Source organism: Pygoscelis adeliae, unplaced genomic scaffold (assembly GCF_000699105.1).
Source record: "Pygoscelis adeliae isolate BGI_AS28 unplaced genomic scaffold, ASM69910v1 Scaffold216, whole genome shotgun sequence".
NCBI lineage: Eukaryota > Metazoa > Chordata > Aves > Sphenisciformes > Spheniscidae > Pygoscelis > Pygoscelis adeliae.
Window position 1 is genome coordinate 3,252,029 of NW_008825073.1, and position 27,342 is coordinate 3,279,370.

Sequence of the window (27,342 nt, forward strand, 5' to 3'; positions counted from 1 at the left end):
ATGGCCTTAAAATGGCAGATGAGCCTATGGAAGAAGGTGAACCATATTCCTACAACGTAAGTATATTTGATAGATGTTCAGTTTAGACACTCATTAGCATGACTTCCTTTTGAAGCCAAATTTATGCATTCCCTGCTCTTCAATAACTTTTGAACCTATCATTTTATTTGGCCAGATCTGAAGAGATCCTAGGTCTTGAAGATGATTTTGAAAATTAGTACCTGGGTATGGGCCGTAAGTGCCTTGTTTGGGAACAATTGCCGCATGAGGCAGTGCTTTATGGAAAACAGATTCTGTGTGCTGGAGAGAGCATTTACAGATCCCTCAACCTCAGAAAACGCTCAGTCCAACCTTGAACCTTTTATACACCATGTGCTTAATGTTGCTCTTATTACACTGTCATCTGTTCTTCCTTTTGTATTTTTTTAATGTAGTTGCTGTACATTCATCTAGAAGGTACTTAATTCCTGCTATTTTAGAACAGAATTTATTTTTACACCAGTATGTTAATTTGACTTTTATGTAGAAATATCTCAGATATTGAGCATGTTATCATGCTCAACCCTGTTGAGCATGATTTTTGTCCAGGGCCTTGGTGATGTGCATATGTAGGAGATGCTGAAGATCAGTGTTCTGTATGTTGGCTAAATCTTAGACTAAACTTCAGGCTAATTCTCTGTGTGGTGAAATGCCTGACTTTGCATGGAAAAATTGGCCATCATTTTTCGACACACACATCCATATATTCTTGAACAGGATCATGGAAGAAGGTAGCAAGTAGATCTTAGTGCCAGTTGCAACCACTGCTTTGTATTGCAATAATAACTTTTCAAATAAGTGATTTGGAGAATAAACTCTTGGGGGTAGAAGCATGTGGTGCTTGGATATTTCCTGGTGTGGAGTAAGTAAATAAACCATCAGTGTCATAGTCATCTTACACATAGCAAAGAAAGATGAGCAATGGGTTGTCTCAATCCTTCTCTGTACTTGAACCAGAAGGGTGTTGCTGAGCTTGTTTGTTAGGTGCTTGGAGTTAAGTTGCTTTGTTACCAGTCAAGCTGTAACAAAGTAAGATGGCACAAAGCCATAACCGATTGCGGTGTTTCTTTCAGTGCTTTGTCTTCTGTCAAACCTGCTGGGAATAGTTACCTCTTTTGCAAGGCGACTTCGGTGGAAGCTGGTACCTGAGCCCTGAAATAGATTTGCGGCTCAAGCAGCAGAGCACAAAATTGGAGAGCCAAACTTGCAGTTCATGGAGGCCAAACTAGAAATGAAAATGAAACTGGCTTATATATCTGTTCAGCTCTTTACCTGGTCATTTCTTGTTGATGGTGCAGAGGTCTTTTTATACTTCAGTCATGCCAATTCTTAGTACTTTAATGATAGTTAAGTAGGTGAAATTATATAGACATCTTTTGTGAAGGTAAAACACTCCATAAAAAAAATAACTCATTTCATACATCTCAAGTTATTCTTTATTTGCATGGAAAACATTTTTCTCCTCAGTTCACATTTAGAAATACTCTGTCAGTCTCCGCAGCAACCACATGTGATGTCACAGGCTAATGACTCAAGGTGGGTGATGAACAGAAGTGCAGATGAACTGTTAAAGATCTTTTCTCATGCAAAGGTTCACAGTGTTAAGGAATACAAATAAGGATGTTCAAGTAAAAAGGCTTCCAAATAGAGTATTCACATATTTCATAGAAAGAACCAGCCATTAAGTCTGTTGTACGCTTGGTATAAACTAGAATCACTGCTTTCATCTGTCATCAATGACTTGAAATGCTAGTGTTCCTACCTGCCTTAAATTCCAGGCATGTGTTTAAAAAAAATAAAAATGAAAAGATGTGCATCTTTCCTATGAATACGTATATGCATAGTCAACAAGATGGATGGATGAAATTAAGTTGGGATGTATACACTGTATTGTCAGTGTATGTCAGCTGTGTTTTTGTTCACAAAGAGGGAAATAAAGTAGCTTAGAGTGTGAATTGAAGAATTAACTTTGTTATCCAGCAGTGTCTTGTGTAAATACCTACCTTTGCATTGGAAGCAGACAGAACAAACAGGCCTTTTGCAGAAAGAGTATGAAATGAGAGATGTAGGAGAGGGGAAAAGGACTCACGTGCAGTAACAGGTGGACTACAGTTTGTGAATATACCAAGAGGTTAGTTTGAACTCTTTCTTTCCCCACTCTGGGCAAACAAAGCAATTAAGGCATAGACAGTTAATGCAGTGTGATGATTGCCCCCCCCCTTTTTTTTTTTAATTATTGCAGTAAGTACATACACATTTAGATGATCACATTTCTACCCTGAATTTCTGTGTAACCCCACCTAGATAATTTTATCTAAATACTTCTGTATCAGGTCTGATAACATTGATTAGAAGTTTTAATGCATGGTCTTGGGCAGCAAGACTTTCTGTAGTCAACCTGACTATAGAATGATGTTCTTTCCTAAAACCAACTGTTTCATCAAGCGGTCAGGCCTTTTTCTGGTGGTGTGTGTACTTGCCATTGAGGGAGAGCAATGCACTGTAGGTTGGTAGGGTGTTTTTCTTGTCTCTGCTAAGGGAAGCTTTCAGGATGAATATCTAAAGAGAGGATAGGAGGACAGTTAATAATCATTTGGATACCCTAAAGACATCAAAGTACTGCAAATGAGGTGGGATTTTCTGTTGTGATTGGGTTGTATTTGCAGTGTGCAAGAAATTAATCGGTATTCTTGATAGGGCTTGAGTGGTGCCGCTCCTTTTGTACGTGCAAGCTCAGGTTGCTCTTGTAGGCCTTAGCACGTAGTTTGTAGTTTCAAGGGTGCTTATTTTGATGCCTCACTTGCTTTGGCTCACAGAAACTTCTCTTACAACATAAAAGCTGCAATACATCATCTGATTTGTTTTCATCATGAATGTTTGTCTTTTCACAATTGTGGCTGCTGTGCCCTGCTTCGCTGAAGATGAGAGTAACAGGAAGAAGTCAACAGAACACTGAATCTTTTACCTACCTCAGAATTACCCTCAGCTTTCTGAAGGAGGTCTCCACACAGGATAGTCTTTCCATGAGCTCTGCACCCCAGAGCTGTGTTTCTTCTGTTGGATGCAAGGATTCAGAGTTCTTAAGATGACTCATATCTTATTTATGCTCTTCAAATGATGCATGTTCCTTTAGCTACAACTGGATGACCATAAGTATTATTTGCTGCTGTGAAAAGCAATAATTACCTAAAATGATGAAATTTAATTTAGCTTTCATTAAGACTATTTCAGGAAAGGGAAAGATGAGAAGAGTAATAGCTGGGAAAACTAAAGGCTGCTAAAACAGAGGTGAAGCACGGAAGGATCATCTTAGACTTGGTTTAAAAATCTGGGTGTTTATTCCTTTCATGTAAGAAAATCCATCTTTGCTGTAGTTGTAATATTTATGACAAAAGGAAATGAGCATTCTTTGAGAATTTTACTTCAGTTTAGAAATTTTTTAATGCATTTATTTAACAAAGAATGGATGGGAAAACTTCATTTGAACAGCTTTCTTTTATGCCTTATTAGAATTTCAAATATTTTCTTTTAAAAAAAAAAAAACAACGAAAAGAGCAGGCATTTACATGCATTTCTAATGAGTTGCTTAATTCAGGCCTGTTCACTGTTGTATTTTTGTCTGCCTTGAAATAATAGGATGAAGGAAGTGTGAAAGAAATTCCTATTACACACCATGTGAAAGAAGGATGTGAGAAAGCAGATCCAGCACAGTTTGAACTACTTAAGGTTCTTGGACAGGGATCATTTGGAAAGGTAAGATAACAAACTTTGTTTTCATCTGATGTCCACTTTGAACCTGCTTTGTCTTATTAGTATTTTTCTTCCCTTATTTCTATAATACGACAAGGTTAGGTATAAACCTAACAAATCTGAGTACAGGTAGATATGCTTGTGGACATTGCCCTGTTTTGGAGGAAGTTACGCCTCCTGTTTTTCAGGTGGTTGATGTGGGTTTTTTTTGTTTTTACTATGATAGCCTTTCTGACTTTGCATTTTTTTAGAGGAAAAGCGATGTCTTTCTCCATAGACCTGTCCAGACAGTCAACCTGGGAAGGGTTAGCTGAAGTACATTTTTGGATAAGACAGACGGTGCCGTAGCAGAGTGGCTGGGAATGTTTGAAAAGTTATTGACAAATTCCATCTTTTCCCAGTCTTGCTCTGCTGCCAAGGGAGCACTGTTTATAGCAGGACATCAAATCATATCAGAGACAGAGAGGCAACAGCCTCAGTCTCGAGGCAGAAGGGTGAGTCAGTAGCAAATTTTAGGAGGTCTGCCATGGAATGTTACCGTTTGCTTTAACTGAACAGAGAGGCATGTTTATAGTTCATCTGGACTGGCATCTGCAGCTTCATGGCAACAATGGCACCAACAGCAAGGTATATTACCAGTTGGGTTATAGAGTTAGGGGTGGTTTTTGTGCAACAGCTCTGGTGTTGTCAAGCTCTGTTTGCCTAATGCCATGGCTGTTTGAAATAAAATAATAGTGTTTTCAACTGCCTCAAGACTTTATTGCAGCATCTAGTGAGGAGTCAGAATGAACAGTATCTCTGTTCCATATAGGTTGCTTTGCATCTTCTGTAGTTTAGGTTGACGCTTGGGAGGCACCAGCAGTGTAATAAACATTGATAGACACTTACGGAGGAGACAATGATTTGTCTTTTCGTGATGGTACTTGACACGCTGTGAATGTTTTACTTTCTTCAATGTATGAAAACTGTAGTGATGTAGATACAGAGGAATGATTGTGGTAGTTTGGAACTTGAACTAATGTAACAAAGTAAATAACCTGTGAAATGTATTTCAGTTTTTTATTTTGCTGTATTTGTCAAGTGATCTACAAGTGATTTTGTAATGTGCCACTTGGTGTCACATTGCAGAAATGAAATTAAAAATCAAATGTCTCAGAATTTCTGATTCTAGAATGGAAAAGTTGGCAAGTTTATTTGATTTTTTTTAATAATTACTAAATATTTAGTAATTTCCAACAAAGTATGTATATAAATAAATCTAGTGTTAATGAAAATCTGAATAAGGTAAGATCAGAGAGGCAATTTCAGGTAGCTCTTGGCATTCTCTTGTGACTTTTACTTTTTTTTTTGCAGTACAAACATTCCTCATAACTAACAATTGCTATTATAAGAACAACAACTTGGAAACAGGAGCACATGCCAAACAATTTTGTAAATTGAAAGACCTGGTAGTTAGAATATTAGCAGAAGTGCATGTATTTGTACTGCATTATTTTATCTAATATTATGCTTTTCTTAGTGTCAAGTTATATACCATCTATCTTTAAAACTCCTCTGGAAAGAAAAGAGTAGAAAAACCTGTTGGAGTTGCTATTCCAGAGGGAAAGGGTGCTTTGATCTTAAATGGTGAGGTTTCCTTGCTTTTGTCTCGCCACTCTTAAAGAATTCATTAGTATAGCCTGTTACATATTTGAAACTTGGGTCTTAAACCTCAAAAATCTTTTAGGAGGTGGCAGACCAGGCAGAATTGTCATTCTCCAAGAAAGTAATATTAAGCAACGCATTTATGTAAGTACTTATTTGATAAGTGCTTATTTAAATGGCTTGCTGTAGGAAAGAATGTATAGTTTATGACCATTCTGAATACTTTAGAGTGCACGGTGGTGCATGTACCTCTAGTCTGATTAAAGGAATGCAATTTTGCCCTTCCTTTAAAGATGTGTACTTAGGAAAGAACACTGAAAGCTGTCTGAAATTAATAGGAGGTTTGTAAATGCTTTGTGATAGTTGCTTATTCGATTACTAAGCTTGCTTATGCAAAAGACTTACTATGAATATTTGGCATCTTTTCATTCCTCAGAGTTTTTTGAGGAATAAGATGGGACTAGGGACATGCTGTCTCCTTGTCTATATTAATGAAGTTAAAAGTAAAGACATAGTAATGGTTTTTAGTCAGGTTTACGTAAAATATTTTTAGCAGTAATTTTAAGTGGTGTTTATATTACCAGGTCTTCCTTGTACGGAAAATAATTGGTCCTGATGCTGGGCAACTTTATGCAATGAAAGTATTGAAAAAAGCTTCTTTGAAAGGTACGTGTGTCTTTCGAAATGGAACTTCAGAAAATGGTTTTCAGTGCAACTGTCTCTCTTAAATGAGTCTTGTAGATACTTCTTTTTAAAATTTTTTTTTAGATCTTAAATCATTTTCAGTGAGTTCATAACTCTTCTCTGACAGTACCTTTTTTTCTAGAATAACTTGTAAGTTCATGTTTAAGATTTATTTTAAATCTGGCCAGATAACTTTAATTATGTGGTAAAAAGTACTCTTTCAAAGTTTAAAATTGTGTTATTTAATTGTTTAGTCTTTTCATTATATTAAAACAAATTAATTTCATAAAAAAACTTCCTTTTTTTCTCTTTTGTTAAGTTAGAACTCTACTGTGGTTAAAAATGTTAAGTTGTTCCCTCTTCTAGGTGCTATAGCAAGCTAGCTTACTGTTTTGGCTTTCAGAAGAAACTTTAGTAGATGCAACTCCACTGTGTGTAAATAGGGACTGTTACTAGTTGAAGAGGAAAAAGTGATCTTAACAGACAGAAAATATATATTCAGTACAGATAGTTAATTCAGAGGTTGAAGTTAGCTGCCTGGAAGTGTAGATGGGAACTTCTTTCTTGAAAGTAATATGGTTTTTCACAAAATATTGGGATGTGTTGGAAAAAAAAACCGTAGACATTAAGAAAGCTGGGGCAGGTAAGAAACAAGTTAGAGTTTTGCTGTCTGAGAGCATGTGTTTTGTGGGAAACTTAAAAATTAAAAACAAATAAGGTAACAAGGAAGAGTACTTCTTTAGACAGCAAAGACTTTCCATATGCTAATTTCTGCTCCATCTGTATTATACCAAATACATTTGTTTCACACTAGTCTTTTTTTCTTTTTCTTTTTCCTCAGTTCGGGATAGAGTTCGTACAAAAATGGAGAGAGATATATTAGTAGAAGTAAATCATCCATTTATCGTCAAACTGCACTATGGTTGGTATTTTTCTTGCTACGGTTTCTTTCAATACTTAAAGGCATAGCTGATCTTGTTCTTTCTCAGTTTTGTAGTGTTCATTTTAGTGCCCAACTGAGGTTCCTGCAAGTTTAAATCACAAGACTAAAAAAAGGAATGTAAATACACACGTATATAAAAGTTTTAGGTTAAGTCCTTTTGAAATTAAAGGTTTCCTGGAAAATTCTTACAAGTTCTGCAGAGATTTTTTACTGTTCATTGAGTGAAACCAGAACACAGTAATTCACGTACGTGGTGTTTCCCTGTTTGACAAAGGGGAGATAAAAGAACAGTATTTTAATGATTTATGACTAAGATTGTCTTCTATGAAGAAGCAAGTAATCATTCAATAAATTACCTCATGTGCTGCTGAATTATTTCAGTTCCAAAACAAAAGTATTGCCTTTCACTGAAATTTCCAAGTTGTAAAAACATTCAGATCTGTTTTGTAGATCATCTTTGTCACACAACTATTGATATTTTTTATATATTTTTTTTAAAGCCTTTCAGACTGAAGGGAAGCTATATTTAATATTGGATTTTCTCAGGGGAGGAGATGTATTCACGCGATTATCCAAAGAGGTAAGTACCTAAAATTTTATCTCCACTCAGTGTTAGGCAGGTGGGTTGTTTTTGTCAGTATAGGGTTGTCTTCTATAGCTGTTTCCCTCATAATTCTTGTCGTAGTCAAGTTTTTAATAACTTAGTTGGGCTTCCCTTATATATTCTAGAATATATTCTATAACCTTAAGAAACATGAGTGTGCGTTGATTAGTAGCCTATGTTTTTCTTTGGTATCTACAAAGGACAGTTCTTTTGTCTAAAAATGTTCTGTTGCTTGGAAACCTAACTGAAGTGAATTAAGATTTAGCAATAAAGAAAGGGGATGTATAGTTCTCATGCTCATAGTCAGCTTAGGTGCTCCTGGAAGCCAGCATCTATAGGAGGTTTCTGCTGCATTGTAAAATTTCATAATGCTGTAATACATTAATGCTTAATCTCACAAAGTGTGAACACTGAGTTTCTTTGAGACCGCTCCCCTTCATCTAACGTTGGCATGCAACTGGGACTTTAATTTTTCATTTCTATTTTTGTTTTCTGGAGAGAGCGCTTCAGAGGAAGGAATATGATACAGCCTATTGTTATTTTTTAAAAACTTTTGTCATCAAATATTTATTATATGTTACCTTAAGTATTATGAATATCTTTATAAGACTTTTCTTTGTGCAAACCTTTCATAAAGATCTAAATTTTTAATGGCAATTTCTCAACAACTTCACAGTAAGAGAGCTTTTCAGTGTTTTCACCAGTGTAAATACATTTATATTGCTAATGCATAGGAAAAGCCACTTCCTTAAATGAGAAAACTGGGTATCTGACTGATTTTTTTCATGACACGAAGGAGGTTGTTGTATCCCCAGTATGTAAGGCTATGAACTATTTGAGTTTTTTCCCCCATGTACTTTTTGAAAAAACAAAGCTTTACTTCAGGAACAGGCAAAAGAGAAGGAAGAATTTAAAGGGGGCTTTGTTTTCTTTTTTTATAAAAAGCTGACCTTGGTAAAACAGTGATCATGTCTAAGAATTGAGCTCAAAATTAATTAACCTTGAGGCTAAAATGGAGGTTAAAAGCTTAAACAAACTGACTGACTTGTGAAGGGTTATTGGAACATTAGGTAGGAAAGAGGTCAATCTCTGCTTTGACATAGGATGTCTAATTATAGAGGAAATTCTGGTATAGCAGGAAGAACTATTCTTTTGCACTAACACAGCTGGGATTACCGAGTATGTAACATTCTCAGATAAGGGATGCAAGTCTGTTCATAATAATATGAGCTAGGTTGTTGAAAGGGTTATATATTCCCTTTGGGAATAAAGAAGTAATAATTGCGAAGTTTTCTTACTGTTAAGTCTCTACATGGTTTTTTTGGAAGACTTCAGTTACCTTCTACGATGGCTTTTAAACACTTAGTGTGTACATAGATAAGAAAAAAATCAGGCCTCTATTTTCTGGTGGGAAGACAAGATATTTTCAAAAGTGCATGGTAAAACAAAGACAGTGGACAATACACATGAGGGTAAATTCCCCATGGCATTTCATGCTTTCCACACAAGGATTATTTTAAATTAATTGGGTTTCATATGAGGTTATTAAAACACTTTTGTTGCTCTTTAAATGCTAATGTGGGTATGAGAGTTTCAGCTGTGGAAGTGAAATGAGTATTTAATGAAGTTTTCATTGGGAAAATTTAATGAAGTTGACTTGCATTGTATTTAATTTGACACAGAAAGCAGTTTTAAATGAAATTATTATTGGGAGATTGTAGATTACCATTTAGCATCATTGTGTTCTGAGATTCGCATTTTGGCTGTTCCAAGGAGTAATGATATCCAAGGTTTCCTCTTGCCCTTTTGGATACAGATGAATAACAGTATCAACATTGCTCTTCATAAAATCAAGGAGAAACGTTACGTAGCATAACAGCTTTATTGTCCATATGATATTAATGCTTGTCACTATGGAAATTAGTATTGCTGTTGCCGGTAGAACAGATTATGTATGTGCAATTTGAAGTACTGATCGGTTTACTACTAAATCGGTAAGCTCAGTTAAGTCTTGTTAGCTATCTACTGTGTAGTTGAGATGGCTGTTCTTCCTGTTCCTGGTGTTTTCAACAAATAAGGGAGTAGTTCACTTAATTTCTGGAATTGAGTTTGTGGTTTTAAAGATTGCTAGCTCCCCCGGCAATTTGTAGAACATGACAAGAGCCAAAGCAGATCTGATTCTTGTATATGCAATTAGAAGCAACCTGTTGAGTATTTAGGACAGAAACGCATTTCTCCGAAATGCTCTATATGCAAGGTCAGTCAGTTTTTCGGTATCTCACTAGGGTTCTTCGAATTTCTTTTCCTAAGAGCAGAGTACGTTCTTCCTTCAACTCCCACTGTAGATTTTCACGTCATTGTTATTTTCACAAAATGTTTTATTTTTGCATACTTTTTTCTAAATGATTTCTACTTTTTTTCCTAAATATTGGTAATGTGAATTCACACTCACCCAATACAGCAGTTGTATACTAAATTTTATGATGCAGTGGAAAGCAGTCTTATGTAGGATTGTGGCAGAAGGAGTACTGGTGGTCAGTAACACCAAATATAATTAAATTTATTACCTTAAAACTTAATTAATGCTCTGAAGTAACTGCTGATGATATTGTTTAAGTTTTGCAAGTAGTTCTTTTGTATACTTGATGGTTAACCTGTATTAGCATAGCATTTCTGTTAGGTGAATTCATGAATTATGAGTTCATAAGGTACTTCTAAAACGTATTTTGAAATTTAGGCAGACAGGAGTATTTTTTTTAGATTGCAGTTTTAAAAACTGAAGACAAGATCAGAAGGTAAATCTATACAGTTCTTATTAGGTTATGTTTACAGAGGAAGATGTGAAATTCTACCTCGCAGAACTGGCCCTTGCTTTGGATCACCTTCACAGCTTGGGAATTGTATACAGGGACCTGAAGCCAGAAAAGTAAAGTAAAATGTATTTTACCACTATTATGTGTATTTTGCTTGTTGCTTTGCATTTCCCACTATAGTGATGTAAAAAAATTAAAATATTCTTGTTCGATTATGTAAACAAACATAAAATGTAAGAAAATGTACCTGTAATTTAAGTGAAATAATATTGGCTTGTTAAATTAATGACAGAAGTTGGAGATCAAAATTGTTAACTATTATATTTTAAATGTTATGTGAACACTCCTCTTTATGTGTATTGGTGAATGTGAATTTTAATTTTCAGCATTTTGCTTGATGAAGCAGGACATATCAAGTTAACAGGTAGGTAACATTTATTAGTATAGCACTTTCTGAACGTATTTCTGTATAAGCTTTTAGTTATAAGCCTAAGATATACATAGTGATGGCTGGAGTATGGGTGAGCTGGTACTTAGCTGTTTAGAAAAGTTTTTTATTGGACAGACTTTTTATAATAAATCTGTATCCCTTCCTTAGCTAATGATTCTTTATATAGTATTAAGTACTTTTATTGAAGTATTTTAGATAATCAGAGACTGTATCTGACGGTTTTGGTCTTTTACCAGATCCTGATGTCTATGCAGGTTCCACTGAAGTTGGTTTTCATGTTGCCTAATACTTGCATAGATCAAGCTGCAGTGTTAGCAGCAATATTACTGTAAAGTGCGGATCCTAATTGCTGTGGTTAAAATAGAAGAAGTGTAGTTGAAAATACAAAACCAGACATTGAATGTGGTTTGTTTTTTTTAAGGAACTTCAGTTCAGGTGGTGCTGTGTTATTAACTAAAACTGTCTGCTATTCAGGTTAGAAAGTGAGCTGTATCAAGATGTACTGTGAAATGCCTTTTAGGTGAAGACCAAGAGGTTATAGACCCAGGCTAAAAGTTGCTGACTGGGAGACTTTTAAAAGGGAGCAGAAGTGCTTTTGGTGTAAAAAGATTTTAGTGCACAATAAGACTTCTGAAATACTACTTTTTTGTGTGTGTGTTTCTGGATTGTCACTTTTAAATGCATATAAAATTGCAGGAAAATGTTCTATGAGGAACAATTAAAATACATATATTCTCGGAAATTATATATACAGAAGACTGATTATTTGGAAAACAAATTACTGTGAATTTCTGAAAGCTTTAAATTACATTTAAGGTGATACTTTTGTATTATAGATTTCATTATATCTTTTGATCTATAGATACTGCTATTAGATTCTAAGAGAAAAAGAAGTTTCTTGAACTCCTAAAGATCTGATGGAATAATGGAAATAATGCTTATAAAATGCATAATTTTTAAAATTCTGCATGATATATTTAAATCAAATTCAATCCTAAAATTCTTACTTCCTTCTGAAAGTGGGAAGAATAATTGATGGGATTATTGATTAGCAATCACTTACCCTTTGAAAAAAGGGACGTTTCAGAGCCTAGTCTTGAGAATAGGGCTAATATCAAGGCCTTGTGTATTCAATGGCATTGTTCAAACAAGGAAAAAAAAAGTATTCTGGGAATAAAGTGAGCAGATATGCAAGACTTCTTTTATAGAACTTGAGTCAGGTTGCAGAACCATGTTGTCTTATATAACAACATTATTTTTAGTCTGATTTTATTTATTCATCATTCAGTAATACTAGACCATGCAGACTGTGTTCTCATTGAAACTCATTTTTACTTGTATCCATTTTTTGTGTGAATAAAGCAGGCAGTAAACAGAGAAAATGAGACCTTTGGATTATCGAAAGGCTCTGAATGTGTAATTTCAAATATTGAGTTGTTATTATTTGGAGTAGTAATATTGATGGCTAATCAACAAATTAATAGGAGTTAAAGAATGGTTTTGGTGATACATAGTAAATTAAATGTCTGAGGTATCTCTAGATATGTGCAGCTTCTTGTTTCATGAAGAGCTGGGATAATCACGTAATATTCCTGAACGCAAACTAACAAAAGCTGTCAACACTTTGATTTTGAAATACCATATACAGTATTGCTTTTTTCTAAAGTTCTTTACTGGCTATATTCTTGTAATGCTGTTGTTGTAGACTTTGGACTCAGCAAAGAATCAGTAGATCAAGAGAAGAAGGCCTATTCTTTCTGTGGTACTGTAGAATACATGGCACCTGAAGTAGTAAACAGGCGAGGGCACAACCAGAGTGCTGACTGGTGGTCCTTTGGTGTTCTTATGGTACTGTATGCTTTGTTGCTTACCTTGCTTACAGGTCAGAAATACACTGTATATGTCTAATGTGAAATAATGTGTTTAGAATAAGCTTGTCCAGATCTAATTATGAATGTTTGGGTAAAGGGAAGAGAATTCAGTAACTGAATTGCTACTGAAATAGCAACTAATTTGAAAAAGATTACTTTTCACCTGTTTAGCCCTGTAAGGAGTACTTATCAGGAACCACAAAAATCATACGTGTAGTCCATTAGTAGTTTAGAACAGTTGTAGTCAGTGTGAAACTTCAGTTTGTATGTTTATTTTGCATGGTTCTTGATAGTTAAAGAAAAAAAAAAACTGAAGACTTGGTTTGATGGGATATTAATTGCATTTTTGTAAGAGTAAGCCTGTTGAATAAATCCTAGAATGGAGTAGTGAAATAAGCCAGTAACTGCCAGCGCTTATGCCTTTGCCGTGATGTGTTAGAGCATCAGGCTGAAATGTGCATATTGATGTTAACAGTAAAGTACTGTTTTAGAACTTATTCTTGCTCTTTTCGTAGTACAGCAATGTCTGAAACAAGGTTACGGAGGGGATTTTTATTACTTTAATTAAAGTAGCTTATGCATGTAAAATATTCCTATGTCATAACTACATTATACTTGCCGCTGTTGTTATCATGTAAACTGCCAATGAAAACAATTTTAGATTTGTGAGTTTTTTTAATAATCTTTTAAAAGCTCGAGCCAGTATGTCTAATGTAGTAATAGTGAAGAGTACAGTACTGAACACTTTGTTTGAGCGATTGGGGGAAGAAGTTGTTGATTTAGATTAACATTTGTTCTTTTCAGTTTGAAATGCTTACTGGTACGCTACCATTTCAAGGTAAAGATCGAAATGAAACTATGAATATGATACTGAAGTAAGTATATCTTCTTACTTTTTGGAAAGTCAGAAAATGTAATTTTTAAACATGTTTTGACAGCTTATTTTAAGTCCTTCTGCTTGAAGAGCATTAAGCTAGAACAGGAACAAAAAAACCAAGCCCCCCCCGCAACAAGGTTTAGATCACGGACCATGTAAACACTGTTAAGTATCTACAGGAATTAAAATCTTAGGGATGAACTTGTATTTTCATTGTAGGTGTATAATAAAGATAAAAACAGTACAGTGAATTTTGAACAACATTATTTACCACTCATGGTTATGCTCTCTTGCTACTGTTACAGCATAATGTCATTTTGTAAGCAGTAGTTAATCAGGTGTTGCTTTGTGTACGTATACATGGAGAGTGCACTTATGTGCTCACATTTTTCATATTAAATTATCTCAGTTACAACAGAAGCTGTCTAACAAGACAAACTGGGTAAACTGGTGATTAGTAAGTGAAGTTGTTGGGCAAATATATTCTCGTCTTTATTTGTGCTTAGCTAACAAAGAATTTCCTTCAGATCACATGCAGAGCCTTGGGCCTTTTGAGGGGGTGACAGGGAAGGGGGTGAGAGAAGCTCCGTTCTTAACAACGTACCGCGGTTTGAGCTCACCCTGAGTATGAGTTTGTAGTGATATTACCTGTGAAAGCAGATGGCTGAGATCACTAGCCTCACTTGGAGCTCTAAGGGATGCTATGGTTCTGCAGAAGAACTTCTTGCCTTAGCATAATTGTTTTTTATAAAATAAGCTTGGTAAAGTCAGTAAGCTTTTATATAATGGCTTAATGAACTACTTTTTGAGGCTCTTGCTTCAAGAGGAATATTAGCAATCACTTCAGGGGCAAGTAATTTGGTATTTTGGTGATAATTTACTGGTGACATGAAGATAGTATTTTCAAAGATAGGTATTTCTGAGATAATTGTTTTACTCCGTTTTAGCCTAAAGCTTGTTTTGGGGCCTTGGGTGGGGTTTGGGGTTTTTGGTCTGGTGTGGTGGGTTTTTTGTTTGTTTTTGAAAACTACTCATACAATGTGAAACTTAAAAGCTGATGAGTTAAATGTGAACACTCTACAAGACTTTGGAATAGATGCTTGATACATCAAATTGTGCAATGAAGTCTAAGTAGACAATTTTTAGTAAGACACATTTCTTCCTCTTGTTCTCTGTTTTCCTTTAGAGCAAAACTTGGAATGCCTCAGTTCCTCAGCCCTGAAGCACAAAGTCTTCTGAGGATGTTGTTTAAAAGGAACCCATCAAATAGATTAGGTTGGTTCATTTATTTGGATCTTTGAAAAAAAAAATATTTGGGTTGAGTTGGTTGTTTAAAGAAAGTAGTTGCTAGAGACTCTCAAGCTCTGGATGGCCAGTAAGATTTGTGTTTAGATACCATTTCTTCTTAGCTTAGATCATGACTTCCTGGGTTTGGCTAATGAATGATTACTTTCTTGGACCAGTGAGACTTAGCAGTGAGCCAAAGCTTTGACAGTGTCAGAGCAAAGAATATTGACTCTGTATTTATGGGCTTCTTGTACTCTGTTTGCCTCCCTGATGAGGTGTACACTACTTAATTGAGTATTTTACATCCTTGGAATATTTCTGTATTTACAATTCCCTCAAATAACCATGTCTATGCAAAGTTTTTAGAAATGAACTAATTTTTAGTGCAATCTTCTTCAAAGACTTCACCTAAAAGTGTTTTAAATACAGTATTTTCTTTGTTCAGGAGCTGGTTCAGATGGAGTTGAAGAAATCAAGAGACATCCTTTTTTTTCTACCGTTGACTGGAATGTAAGTACAAAATGATCTGAATGATAAAGTTGTTTTTATTTTTTCTATGTATTATAGCTTTATAAGTATTTGCATCTGAATAGGGCACAATAAACACTGCAGTACTGCTGGCTGTTACATTCTGGCTTCTACTATAATCTTACTTGGCATCTGGAGCTGTAGTGTTTATGGTATAGAGAGTATTAATTATAAATGGTGCATTTACTTTTTAAATAATAGTTGAAGCATTCTAAAGCTTAAATTGTCTGTTAGAGCATTTGTAGTTGGAAGAGGATGCTGGTGTTCGCTGTGTGCAAGAATCCTTCTCTTCAGTGTCTGTCTAGTGCTTCCATGCAGGGCGCAAAAACTCACTGTGACTGTAATTATCTTTGACTTCTCTCTAGTTAGCCACAGCACATTCCTATTTTGGCAGTCATATTCCATTCACAGTTCAAGTATTGAGTCTGGTGCTCCGAGATGATCAGAAGTCTGTACAAGTTCATGATTGCTTGCTTAAATTTTTAACAAGCACCTTGATGCTTTTCCTTTGCGGTTCTCTAAGCTTTTGAGATGTGTTTCCCAGAAACATTCACAAAACTAAGAAGCTCTATATCAAATAAATCCCCTCTGAAAACACTCCTTTGCTATAATGCCTACAAAAGGATAGACACAATAAATAAGATGTTGCTGTGCTGACAGGACTACCTGCAGTGCTAGCCAATGCTGTGCTCAGCTGTTTCTTTAAAGTCTGTTGTCATTATCCTTCTCTATCTCTTCTATTTACTTCTGAGAAGGTGGTTTTCTAGCTGTGTTTATGCAGCATCTACCATAGAGTCCTGATTAGCAAGTAAAGTTTTCAGGAACAGCAAAACTTCACTGTTTTATGAGTACACTTCGTAAGAGAAGGCTGTGTTGTAATGGTTTGATTATCTACTTTTTTTTTGTAAGGGTCTGATGTTGAAATAAATACCAGCAAGGAAGTTTGAAAGACCTGAAGTTCTAACTCTTTTTCTTTTTTCGTCTAATTTTTTTTTATTCAACAGTGCTTTGTATTTATTTCAATGTGGTTGTGCTGATGACCACTTCTGTGTTGTATCTCATTATTTCTTTGGGATGAATTCAAGTCCCTCTTCCTTGTTGTTTTTTGGGTTTTTTTAATTTTTTAATTGAAATAAGTTGCATGTTCTTGTGCAGGAAGATTAAATGAAAGGAACTGCAAAAAATAGGTCTGAAAGGATGAGAGAAATGCCAAGAAAATGTTCTTGGAACTTCCCTGAACTTTGCATGGGGCTTCAACATCATTTGACATGAAATTTTCTCTTCCTTAACTGAAAATAGGACTTATTGCTGATTTGAGATCACTTGGACAATGCATTTTTCTAAAGCATGTTGAGTAAAGGAGGAGCCATTGTTCTGCTTTCCCTTCCTTCCCCCTGACTTAGTTCAGCAGATTAGGAAAAACCTGGAGTAGAGCTTTGAGAATTGGCAATTCCTTGCCAAGAGAGACATGCCTGTCACTCGTGAGAGGTCTTTGTCTGGGACCCAGAATAGAAAGGTAAAGACTATTTCATTGTCTTCCCTTTGGGGTGGGTTTTTCAGGGTTCTGGTAAAACAGCAGTGAACCAGATCTGAGATGATGGTAGAAGGTAAGATGCACTATGGCTGTTCCACGTTCTGAATAAGCCAAAGATGAACTAGTGATAAGTAACAGCCTGCTGTTGTAGTTCTAAAAGTACAGATCTGCTAGATGAGGCAAGTTCGGAAGGATAAGGAAAAAGAGCTCCATATTGTTTGACTTGCTTGGTAACATTGCCCGTAGCGTTTCAAATCAAAGGTACGTGAAAGTAACTCAGTCTTTCCATATATATTTGTGGTTTTCTACTTGCTATATATTATTCACTCTTTCAGAAAACTGTTCTAATACAACAATATTTGAGTTGTTTACCCTTTAGCTTGGCAAAATTACAGCACCCATGGAAGTTTCATTCACTCTTAATTACATGACTTTGTCTTTCTACTTCAGAAACTGTTCAGAAGAGAAATTCAACCCCCATTTAAACCTGCTTCTGGAAAGCCAGAAGATACCTTTTGTTTTGATCCAGAATTCACAGCAAAAACACCAAAAGGTAATTGTGCATGGTTATAAATGGGTGAGGTTCATGGGACAAGAGGGGTCAAATTAATGTTACAGGCAGCAGCTTACTAAGAGAAAAAGCCAGTGACAAAATTGAAAGGGTGCAACAGGGTTCCACTACTTTGAAGGAGTATCTTCTCCTCAGCGGGTTCCTATTCTTTGAAATATTCTGCTAAACTTTGATTCACCACCACCACCAAAAAAAAGGAATATTAACAGCTGAATTATGGTTTCTAGTTATGGTTTAAAGTTAGTCATGCAGTGTTTGGGGGGAAGTATTCAATACTAAAAGTAAACTGGATGTGATTGCAGCAGTGATTATTTTTAGGGTCAGTATTCCACTGAAAATGACTTGCTTTAAGTAACTTTCTTGAGCCTATTAATTATTATCATTATAAAATTAAATCTTAAAACTAGCATTATAATATTTTCATTGAGCTGTTCCCTCTCTACCCATGCTGAATTTGACTTTACTCTTGAGAAAACGGTGATTCAAAGGTAGAGAAGGGTGGGGAGAATGTACAGTGGTCTGGGTACTTGTACTACGAGGTCAGTTGCAAAGACATCTCGAACAGTTTCAAGGAGCTTATGAAAATTTATCTTTAAAATACCCCTTAGATTATTGCACTATGAAAATCTCCAAGTAACTGAACTTGGAAACTAAGACAGTAAGTGCAAACACTTATTGCTTAGTATGCTTCAAGTTTCACTTCAGGCTTGCTTTTGTGAATTTTTTTCTTTACTGCTGCATCCAACTTTTAAAACCACTTGTCATGTTTGTTTGGAGAATGTTTATGGTTCTAATAGCTACACAGAATTATCAAGCTGTGCTTACTGTGAAATTTCAAACAGTGAATTCAGAGGTGCACATAATATAATCTGAGGAAAATTTGGTTCTAATTATTCAGTAGTATTACTAATTGAATATTCTTGTATTGCCTTACTTCTGCCTTGCCAGCAACACGTGTACCACTGAAATAGCAAAATCTGTGGGCACTCTTCTTTGTGATGCAGTCCTTGAGCATAAGACTATGATCTCTCTTTCTTTCTCATAAGTAGTGTTGTGCTTCAGTAAATTTCTTCGTAAAAACATGTATTCATACATTAGTTCCTGCAGTGTTTTGCAGTTTTAGGTAAAACCCAGGAATACTTGTTTTGTGTGTGTTATTGAAATAACAGAAGACAGATAACTGTCTAGAAGTCTTATTCAACATCTAGTGTTGTTCTTGTTTGCTTCCCTTCCCTCAAAATGTTTCTTCAAACATGTCTCTCCTGAATGTTTAAAAAAAATAGTCTTGCTGGGATTTAGCCATGTTAAATCAAATGTGTATGCCACTAGATTCTCCAGGAGTCCCACCTAGTGCGAATGCACATCAGCTCTTCAAAGGATTTAGTTTTGTTGCAACTACTACTGTAGAAGATCATAAAATATCACCACTCACCAATATACTGCCAATAGTACAGGTAACGTTTTATTTTTTGGGAAACTTTTTTGACATGCCAAAGATTGACTAATATTTAGTGTTTACAGTCTGTTCTTTTTTGTTGGGAAGACTATTATAAAATGTGCATTATTAAAATGCTTCCATGGGATATTTTTAGATTTTAAAAAGCGAGTTGCTGTTTTTCTGGAGGCAGAATTCCAAAGAGAAGCCATGGGCAAGCAGAAGAAACTTTTGCTGTTGGAAACAGTATTATGGCAAAGAGCATCTTGTTGCTTGAGATGTCAGTTTGTATGTGTTTGGTTTTTTTAAAGCAACTTCATGGAAACAGCGCACAGTTTACTGATGTATATGAACTGAAGGAAGATATTGGTGTTGGTTCCTACTCTGTTTGCAAGCGATGTATACACATAGCTACAAATATGGAGTTTGCTGTAAAGGTACTTTGAATAAATTTCACTGTGACAGTTCTGAAATTATTGTGTAGTAGACTTGTAAATTTAAATGCATGACTTTTCTAGTTACTGTAGCTGTTTATATGCTGTGAGAAATGAAAAACTGTTTTCTTCATTTGTTTAAATTGTGTATTGGCTTCTGTAGCTCTTCTTTTTGTGGGCAAAGTTATGGCCTTGAACTGGCTTTGCAATTACAGTCTTGAAGCCTGAAGATACTGTACGATGATGAGCACACCTGAAATAAAATAAGAGCCACAAGGGTGGAACTGGGCTGCAAGGAAGTAGTGATGCTTCAGGCAGTCCATTGCATCTCCTTGTCCATTGGAGCAGCGTAGACTGCATTAATGATAGAGTTTTAACTGATAGCAAGGATAGAGCAAGAAATGAATGAATGGGATGTGAAGCTGGAACATGAATTAGTCATGATTAGTAAGAAGTAATGAACTCCAGAAATGTTTTTTATTCTGTTGAAGTGAGAATATAAATATAAAAAAAATTTCTTTATTAAATAGACTTTGTTTAGCCAAGTTGTTTTCTCCTGTTGCTATATTTTGCAGATAATTGATAAAAGTAAGAGGGATCCCTCAGAAGAAATTGAGATTCTCATGCGTTATGGACAACATCCAAATATTATTACTTTAAAGGATGTATGTACCTCTCTTTCTCTGCTACCTCTTATTACACAGCAGTCAATAAATAAATATAGATGTAGGGAGTTTATTGGAATTTATTGAATTTCTTTTACATAATAAAATGTATTAGGAGAGCAATATATATAGTAAAGTGAGTATTTCAAAATAGGACGTTGCCATGATATTAATTTTTTCTAAATGCTGTTTAGTGAACTTGAAGTGAGAAATGATGTAAAGGTTAGAAATGTCATATTTCCTCTCATTTCAAATGAGTACCTAATATGTTGGTAATCTGAATCTGAAAAAGCAGTTGCATGATGTCCTGTATATGCAAAGTGCCAGCAGCTAAAAATTGTCCATGGAGGGGAAGAGCAATAGGGAGTGGTAGGGCTACTCTCCTCTTACAGCAGAAGTTCCTAGACTGAAAAACTTAATTCCAAGTTGTGAATTAACAATCGCTTACCTCAACGTCTCACAGAAGGACACATAAGCTTTCTTATACTTCATGCTTTAAGGCTCCTGAATTGTAGAATTAAATTTTTCAGTCCCTGCTGTTTGTGCTTTATGTTAATATATGAATAGGCGAACAATCTAGTCTGTAATTTTCACATTTATCAGGATGTATAATTATAGAGGATCTTTTTAAATGTGTGTGTGTGTGTATTTATATACGTATGCACTTGTTAAACTTCTCATCAGGTGTATGATGATGGTAGATTCATATACCTTGTCACTGAACTGATGAAAGGAGGAGAGCTGCTTGATCGAATTCTCAGACAGAAGTTCTTCTCGGAACGAGAGGCTAGCGCTGTATTATACACTATAACTAAGACTGTGGACTACCTGCACTGCCAAGGGGTGAGTAATTTCTTGTATGACAGAGCTTCTTTCACACTTCTTAGAACTAACAAATGCCTCCTGTTACGTGCTTTGGTTGGCTTGTTTTTATGGCAGAAGGGAAAAAGAGTTCTGAGTATTTTATGACAAAGGTGAATAATATAAACAACTCATCCTGTTATTCTGGCAAGCCCTTTCGACTCTACTTTTACAGTTTATGGAACAGCAGATATTTGTTCTCTTATGCTTGTTGGCAAATGGTTATGTTAGTTCCAGTTGCATTATGAGCCAGTAGGCTTTTTATGACATCACTTGAACTAGAATTTTTTGTTACTTGAAAGTTATGTAATTGTGTAGAACTGTTAATAGGCATATTAAACTAGAGAATAGTTTTTATAAATTGGAAATTACGTACAAACAAATGTACGTGCAGCTCCTAAATGACAAATTTTAAAATTTCTTTGTTTAAAGGTAGTGCATCGAGACCTTAAACCTAGTAATATTTTATACATGGATGATTCAAATAACGCTGATTCTATCAGGATTTGTGATTTTGGATTTGCAAAACAACTTCGAGGAGAAAATGGACTACTTCTAACTCCATGCTACACTGCAAACTTTGTGGCACCAGAGGTATCTTAAACTGCCATGTGTGTTCTCTGTGCTGTTTTTGACACATCAAGTACTTAAACTTTTTAGCAGTGTTTAGCAGAATTTTTCTTTTTTTTTTTAGATTTCCTTAAATATAATTGTACATACTTTCTAAACACTGGTGCATATGCTTATTATAAACCTGCTTTAAAAATAGCGGAATTCACCCTCAAAAGTAAGATGTAAGCCTGTTGAGAATCTTAAGAGGTGATGTTCTGGGAACAAGAAATATTGTCGATTTAGTTACTGTAACCTGTATATTGAAAAATAAATAATCAAGCCTCTGAAATTATCTTGGGATTGACTTACCCTTCCTTAGGCTGTGTGTAGTGGTATTGTTTTTTAATATATGAAAAGTCTTTTAACACTCTTTGTTTCATAGGTTCTCATGAGACAGGGATATGATGCTGCTTGTGACATATGGAGCTTGGGTGTTCTTCTTTACACAATGTTGGCAGGGTGAGAAATATTTCTTTAGCTTTTTTGTTTACCTAAAATTCCAGCATGCTGCATGAATCCATGCTTTCATTAAAATTGTAAGATATTACCTCATTGGTTTGAATGCAGAATGACCAAGACACTGAAGTGGAACAGGAAGCCATAAGTAAATGCGTACGTAAACTAGGCTTATCTTACAGGTAGGTTCAAGGCTTCTCTCTTCTATAGTGCGCGACTGGGGGATGCCAAAGCCTCTCCCCGGTTTCCAGGAGAGAATTTAGTGCAAGCATGTGGTGGTTTTCTTCTTTATCCTTCTGCCTTTTGTCCTCCCCACCTTAGTACCCTTATGGTCCACCTTCTCGTATCTCCTGCCACAGGCTTGACTCCTGGCCCTTTTATAGAACACACTGGCTTGTAACCTCTTAAGTTTTCTAAACCTCTAAACTTTCATTAAGCACTGTGAAGTGCTTAGTGGCTGAATGATGAAAGGTTTTCTGAATTTTGCTCTAACAGAAAAATAGCAGGTTTTTTTGTCTTATAGATAAATACTATCTATTGGAAACTGTTCCTCTTGATAAATTTGTACTTCTCTGTGTAAAATCACCACCACCACTACCGTTCTGTCATCAAAACTCAGATTGCTGTATGATTTAGGTGCAGGTATGCAGATATTGGGCAGTATACTGTCTGCACACTTGAGAAACACTGTCTGAACAAAAGGTATGGCAGGCCAAAAGTATGGGGGAGGAACGGTCCAGCATGGATTCCTATCTGTCCATTTTGTTCCCCTTAAGCTCATCAACTGAAAGACTAGAACTAATTGGCTGGGATAGTTCCTAAACCTCTGATGATGCTGGTTGATCTTTCTTCTATGCAGAGCTTTCAAAGTACTAAGATAGAATGCATTAAGCTTAATTATTATTGTTTGCAAGCTAATTTGAAATCTAAGGGATGTTATGATGTAAGTACTTACTCTGATTAAGATTTGGGTTTTATAGTTAAAGCCAACTCGGTACTAGCCTATGATCATAGGAGATGCCAGAACATCGTAATACTATTGACATTGTTAAAAGTTGTATTTAAGTGATTCAGATCGGTTTTCAGATTTGCCAATTTAGTTCTTTAGAGTTCGTTGCAGTAGGATTTGTAGAAAGTAAGCCAAACTTACAGGAAACGCTGTAAACTGTTATAAGCCTCCAAACCCAATAATCTTGTGGTTTAAACCTCTCAAACTCACTTAAATAAACTATCATGAAAATTTTATTGTAGGTTTTCCCCAAATGATAGATGTGTGTACATTGTGCTCATTCTCTGTCTAAGTAAATGCACATACCCTAAACACAATATTAGTCCAGCTTTATTGGGCCATTCTGTTAGGGTACTGTTCCAGGCTTGGATTACTTTAATGTGCTCTGGTAATCTAGCATAATTTGTGTTTATGAATCACTTCTATTTAACTTGAAAGTCTGCACTGATTAGAACGCATTAGTAAGCTTTTAACTTAAGACATCTCTTTAGTCTGCATTTCCCATTTATTCTACTTGATTAACCACAATTATGGGGAAAAGAAAATAATATAGTTTCGAAGATGAAATGCTAATATAAGAAGTATTTAATAGTATATAGTGTGTTTCTGTCAGCAGTGGGGTATCTACTCAGAATGATCACGAGATTTCACCAATTTCTTGCAGCTTCTTACCTATAACGAGGTGTTTTGTGTTTTTTTTTTTTCTTTCAACAGCTATACTCCATTTGCCAATGGTCCTAATGATACTCCAGAGGAGATCCTGGTACGGATAGGCAGTGGAAAATTCTCTTTAAGTGGAGGCAACTGGGACATTGTTTCAGATGCAGCAAAGGTGTAAATGTGTTTTGTTTTGTTCTTATATTTTTGTAGAATTCAAATGAAATCTATTGAACTTCATAAAATAGATTAGTCTAACACAGTAGTTCACTATTACCTGCAAACTTTATTGCAATGAAGGTCATCTAGTCCAGCCTCCTGCTCAAAACAGGGTCAGCTATGAGATCTGACCAGGTAGCTCAGGGCTTTCAGTCTGATTTTTGGAAACCTCCAAGGGTGGAGACTGAACAACTTGCCTGGGCAGCCTTTTCCACTGCTTGACTGCTGTAATGAAGAAGTAGCTTCTTGTAATTTCAAGCCAGAACATCTCATGTTTTACTTTGTTCTCTACCTCCATTTCTTTGGCCATGCTGACTAAAGGAATGCAATTACCTCCCTCAGTCTACCTGCTGTGCTTCGGCCGAGGATGCTGTCAGCCTTCTTGGATGTCAGGTCACGCTGGTAGTTGAGGTTCAGTTTGCTGTCTACCACCAAAACCTCCTGGTCCTTCCCAGCAAAGCTGGTCCCCAGCAAAGCTGGTCCCCAGCCAGTCAGGCCTCACCCTGTAGCTTGGTGACAATTTCTTCCTTTCCAAGCGCAGGACTTCGCGTTTGTTCTTGCTGAATTCTGTATGGCTCTGGTTAGCCCATTACTCCATCATGCCTCGGTCCCTTTCGATGGCTGCCCTGCCCTTGAACTCATTAGCTCTTTCCCCACGCCTCCAGTTTGCCCCACTGCAGACTTGGCAAGAGTGCACTCTCTTGCTTCCCCGAGGTCACTGATAAAGACTTTAAATAAGGTAGGTCCCAATATAGGCTTTTCTAATCATCAGTACTTTTTTATTCCTTGTTTTTATTGGACCAAAATCAGGTGTTTGTGGGATTCCTTAAATGGAACGATGACTTTTTACCATTAGCTGTTAGTTCTAGTAGCTAAGCAGTCTTGCATTAATAGGTTAACTTTTTTGTAGTGCGATTTCTTAAATGTTGTTCAATGCGGAAGTCATCATCAGGTCTTTTGTCTTTGTTAGTACTTTCAGCAATTAAACTAGTACTTTAACAACCAAATGTATCTGGATATCTTGCCAAAAATCTTGATCAGGTTGATTATGCGGCTGTTCTTTCTATTTAAAGACTGCATCTCTCATCAGTTGCTGTATGTGTGTTCGGGGTTTGGTGTTGGCCTGGTGTGTAGGTATCTTAGTCACCACTGTTACCTTTTATAAAGCTTGGCATTAACATCAAATCTCTTCCCGATGCTTTGCAACTGCGCTATTTGTTCGTTTCAGTAGGAGTGATTCAGAATACTTGTTGGCTGATGCTGTCTTAGCACAAGTAATTCACTTCTGTATATTTAAGAATGCTTAATGTTTTGTACCTAAAACAAAGGGAACATTCTGTCAGCTTGTTCATATCTTGTTTTCTTTCAAGCTATTTCTGTCTCTGTTCTGCGCCCTTCCCATCCAGCTCTTCTTTTGACCAACGTTGTAATTAGTAGCTTATTGCTAATGCTTCTAAACAGGCAAAAGGAAATGTCCATTTCTGTTGGCTTTACTCTTTATATAGCTCCTTGAAGGAAAAAGTCTTTGATGGTGTCACTATATATGAATTCAATTGTAGTATGTAGTCAGCAGACCCCAAATGTGTAGTACAAATGAGGAGAGAAGTTTGCAAATAATAGCTTTCTTCCATAAAATCGTCTGCTAAGTTTTAATAGGATTTCTAGTCTTTTAAAGATTATATTAATAATAAACGAACTGAAATATGAAACACACAAACAGCAGTAAGTTTCTCTAAAATAAAGGCTTGCTCTGTTAAACTGATTGAATAGTACAACACATTGTTTTCAGACTTCTGCGGTGTCAAGGCACAGAATGATCCAATTTATCTGCTGATTTGTGTGTGTGTGCTTGCATTGTGTTAATCCCTGCCACAGAGGGTACTTTTTTCATTGCTGCCATAACTAATGGTTTAAAGTCTGTGTAAGATTATTTTAACTGAATAATATGTGTTTTTCATTTTTATCTAGGACTTGTTATCACATATGCTTCATGTAGATCCACATCAGCGATATACAGCAGAGCAAGTATTAAAACATTCGTGGATAGCCTGTAGGGACCAGTTGCCGCATTATCAACTAAACAGGCAAGATGCACCACATCTAGTAAAGGTAAAACAACCTGAAGGCTGAATGTTGCTTGGGCTGGTGGACGTGCAATAAATTGGGTCACTTTTAGAGCTACAGGCAGAACTCTTTTTTTTTTTTTTTTTTAAAAGAAATCAGTTTTCTTTTGTTTTCCCTAGAATGTACATATTTAAGTTACGTGAGCAGACAAATTATTGGCAAACTTAACTTTTTTTAACCTGTGTGTAAAGGAAGAGATTTTTCTGGGTGTTTTGCTTTCAAAGATTAAGGTAGCTTTGGCCATATAGAAACCTGATAAGACAGTTATCTGACACTGAGCCTTCCACAGGTCTCCTAGCATTCTTATTCAAGAAATCTTCTAGAACTTGTTTCTGTGACAGGCTCATATTGTGCTTTCCTAATATAAATTAATGTACTACGCTACAGTTTTTCCACCGGTATTTTATCTGTTTGTTCTGTATCTGTTTCTGACTTGACACAGAAAAATTCTACTGTATGCAGACAGCTTTTAAGTTGACTTAGAATCATAGAATAGACTCATAGACTTCATTAGTTTTGTGGATTCAAAAACAAGGGCCTGTGATAGCCAGTCTTAATTGTGTTGTCTTCATAAGTCAGGACCTGAATAGCCATTTAAGTGGCTGTGTTTGAGAAATTGATGTTAATGTTGCTTGGAAAATACTAATTCTGACCCACATTAAAAGGTTACTCCTACATCTAAGGTATGGAAAAGAAATACACAGGAAAGAAAGTGTCAGATACCCGTGCTTAGAAACCTGAAGGATTCAGCAATAAATGTTTTCTGGTTTGTTTGGTTTTTTTCAAAACAAACTTTAGAGAATGTGCATGACCTGCCATAAGTCCTGGGTTTCTTTGAGAGTTAATTAAGAATTTAATATTAAATTGTTTTATTTTTCTGATAAAAATGACTTTTACAGCCTTTTTTGTATTCTGTTGTTCTCTAGGGAGCCATGGCTGCTACATATTCTGCACTGAATCACAAGACATTTCAGCCAGTGTTAGAGCCTGTTGCAGCCTCAAGTTTAGCTCAGCGGCGGAGCATGAAAAAGCTAACATCAACAGACTTATAGATCCACTGGGACACCTTAGCAAACAGAAGCAAGGGGAAAATCCAATAAGTGGCTCTATTTTGCCTGACCTGTGATCAAAAGGCATCTATGGTTTCCTGCTACACTACTTGAATTCTGTAAAAGTCCTTTTTTTAAAAAGAAAAAAAAAATCCACAGGTTCATACTGTGTTGTTTTACAGGCCGTATCTGTTAAATTAATTTAAACATCAGGTACACCATAAT

The 27,342-nt window shown here is 35.8% G+C and overlaps 1 protein-coding gene across 1 annotated transcript; it reads left to right on the forward strand.

Moving 5' to 3' along the window:
• Positions 1-27,342, forward strand: RPS6KA6 (ribosomal protein S6 kinase, 90kDa, polypeptide 6). Its single transcript, XM_009326635.1, has 21 exons — positions 1-56; positions 3,676-3,792; positions 6,018-6,099; positions 6,959-7,039; positions 7,561-7,640; positions 10,484-10,590; positions 10,864-10,901; positions 12,634-12,776; positions 13,604-13,674; positions 14,863-14,951; positions 15,409-15,473; positions 17,476-17,578; positions 18,926-19,050; positions 19,343-19,468; positions 20,041-20,130; positions 20,815-20,973; positions 21,424-21,585; positions 21,986-22,062; positions 23,783-23,900; positions 25,913-26,053; positions 26,995-27,342. Exons 1-21 carry the CDS (start codon positions 12-14, stop codon positions 27,118-27,120), a joined length of 2,145 nt encoding a protein of 714 aa, XP_009324910.1. The 5' UTR covers positions 1-11; the 3' UTR covers positions 27,121-27,342.

Excerpts from the sequence above, each read along its gene's own strand:
- RPS6KA6 (XM_009326635.1), top strand. The coding sequence starts at position 12 with ATGGCAGATGAGCCTATGGAAGAAGGTGAACCATATTCCTACAAC. Across the intron at positions 17,579-18,925 it reads CACAGCAAAAACACCAAAAG|ATTCTCCAGGAGTCCCACCT; the intron begins GTAATTGTGCAT and ends GTATGCCACTAG. Across the intron at positions 20,974-21,423 it reads ACTACCTGCACTGCCAAGGG|GTAGTGCATCGAGACCTTAA; the intron begins GTGAGTAATTTC and ends CTTTGTTTAAAG.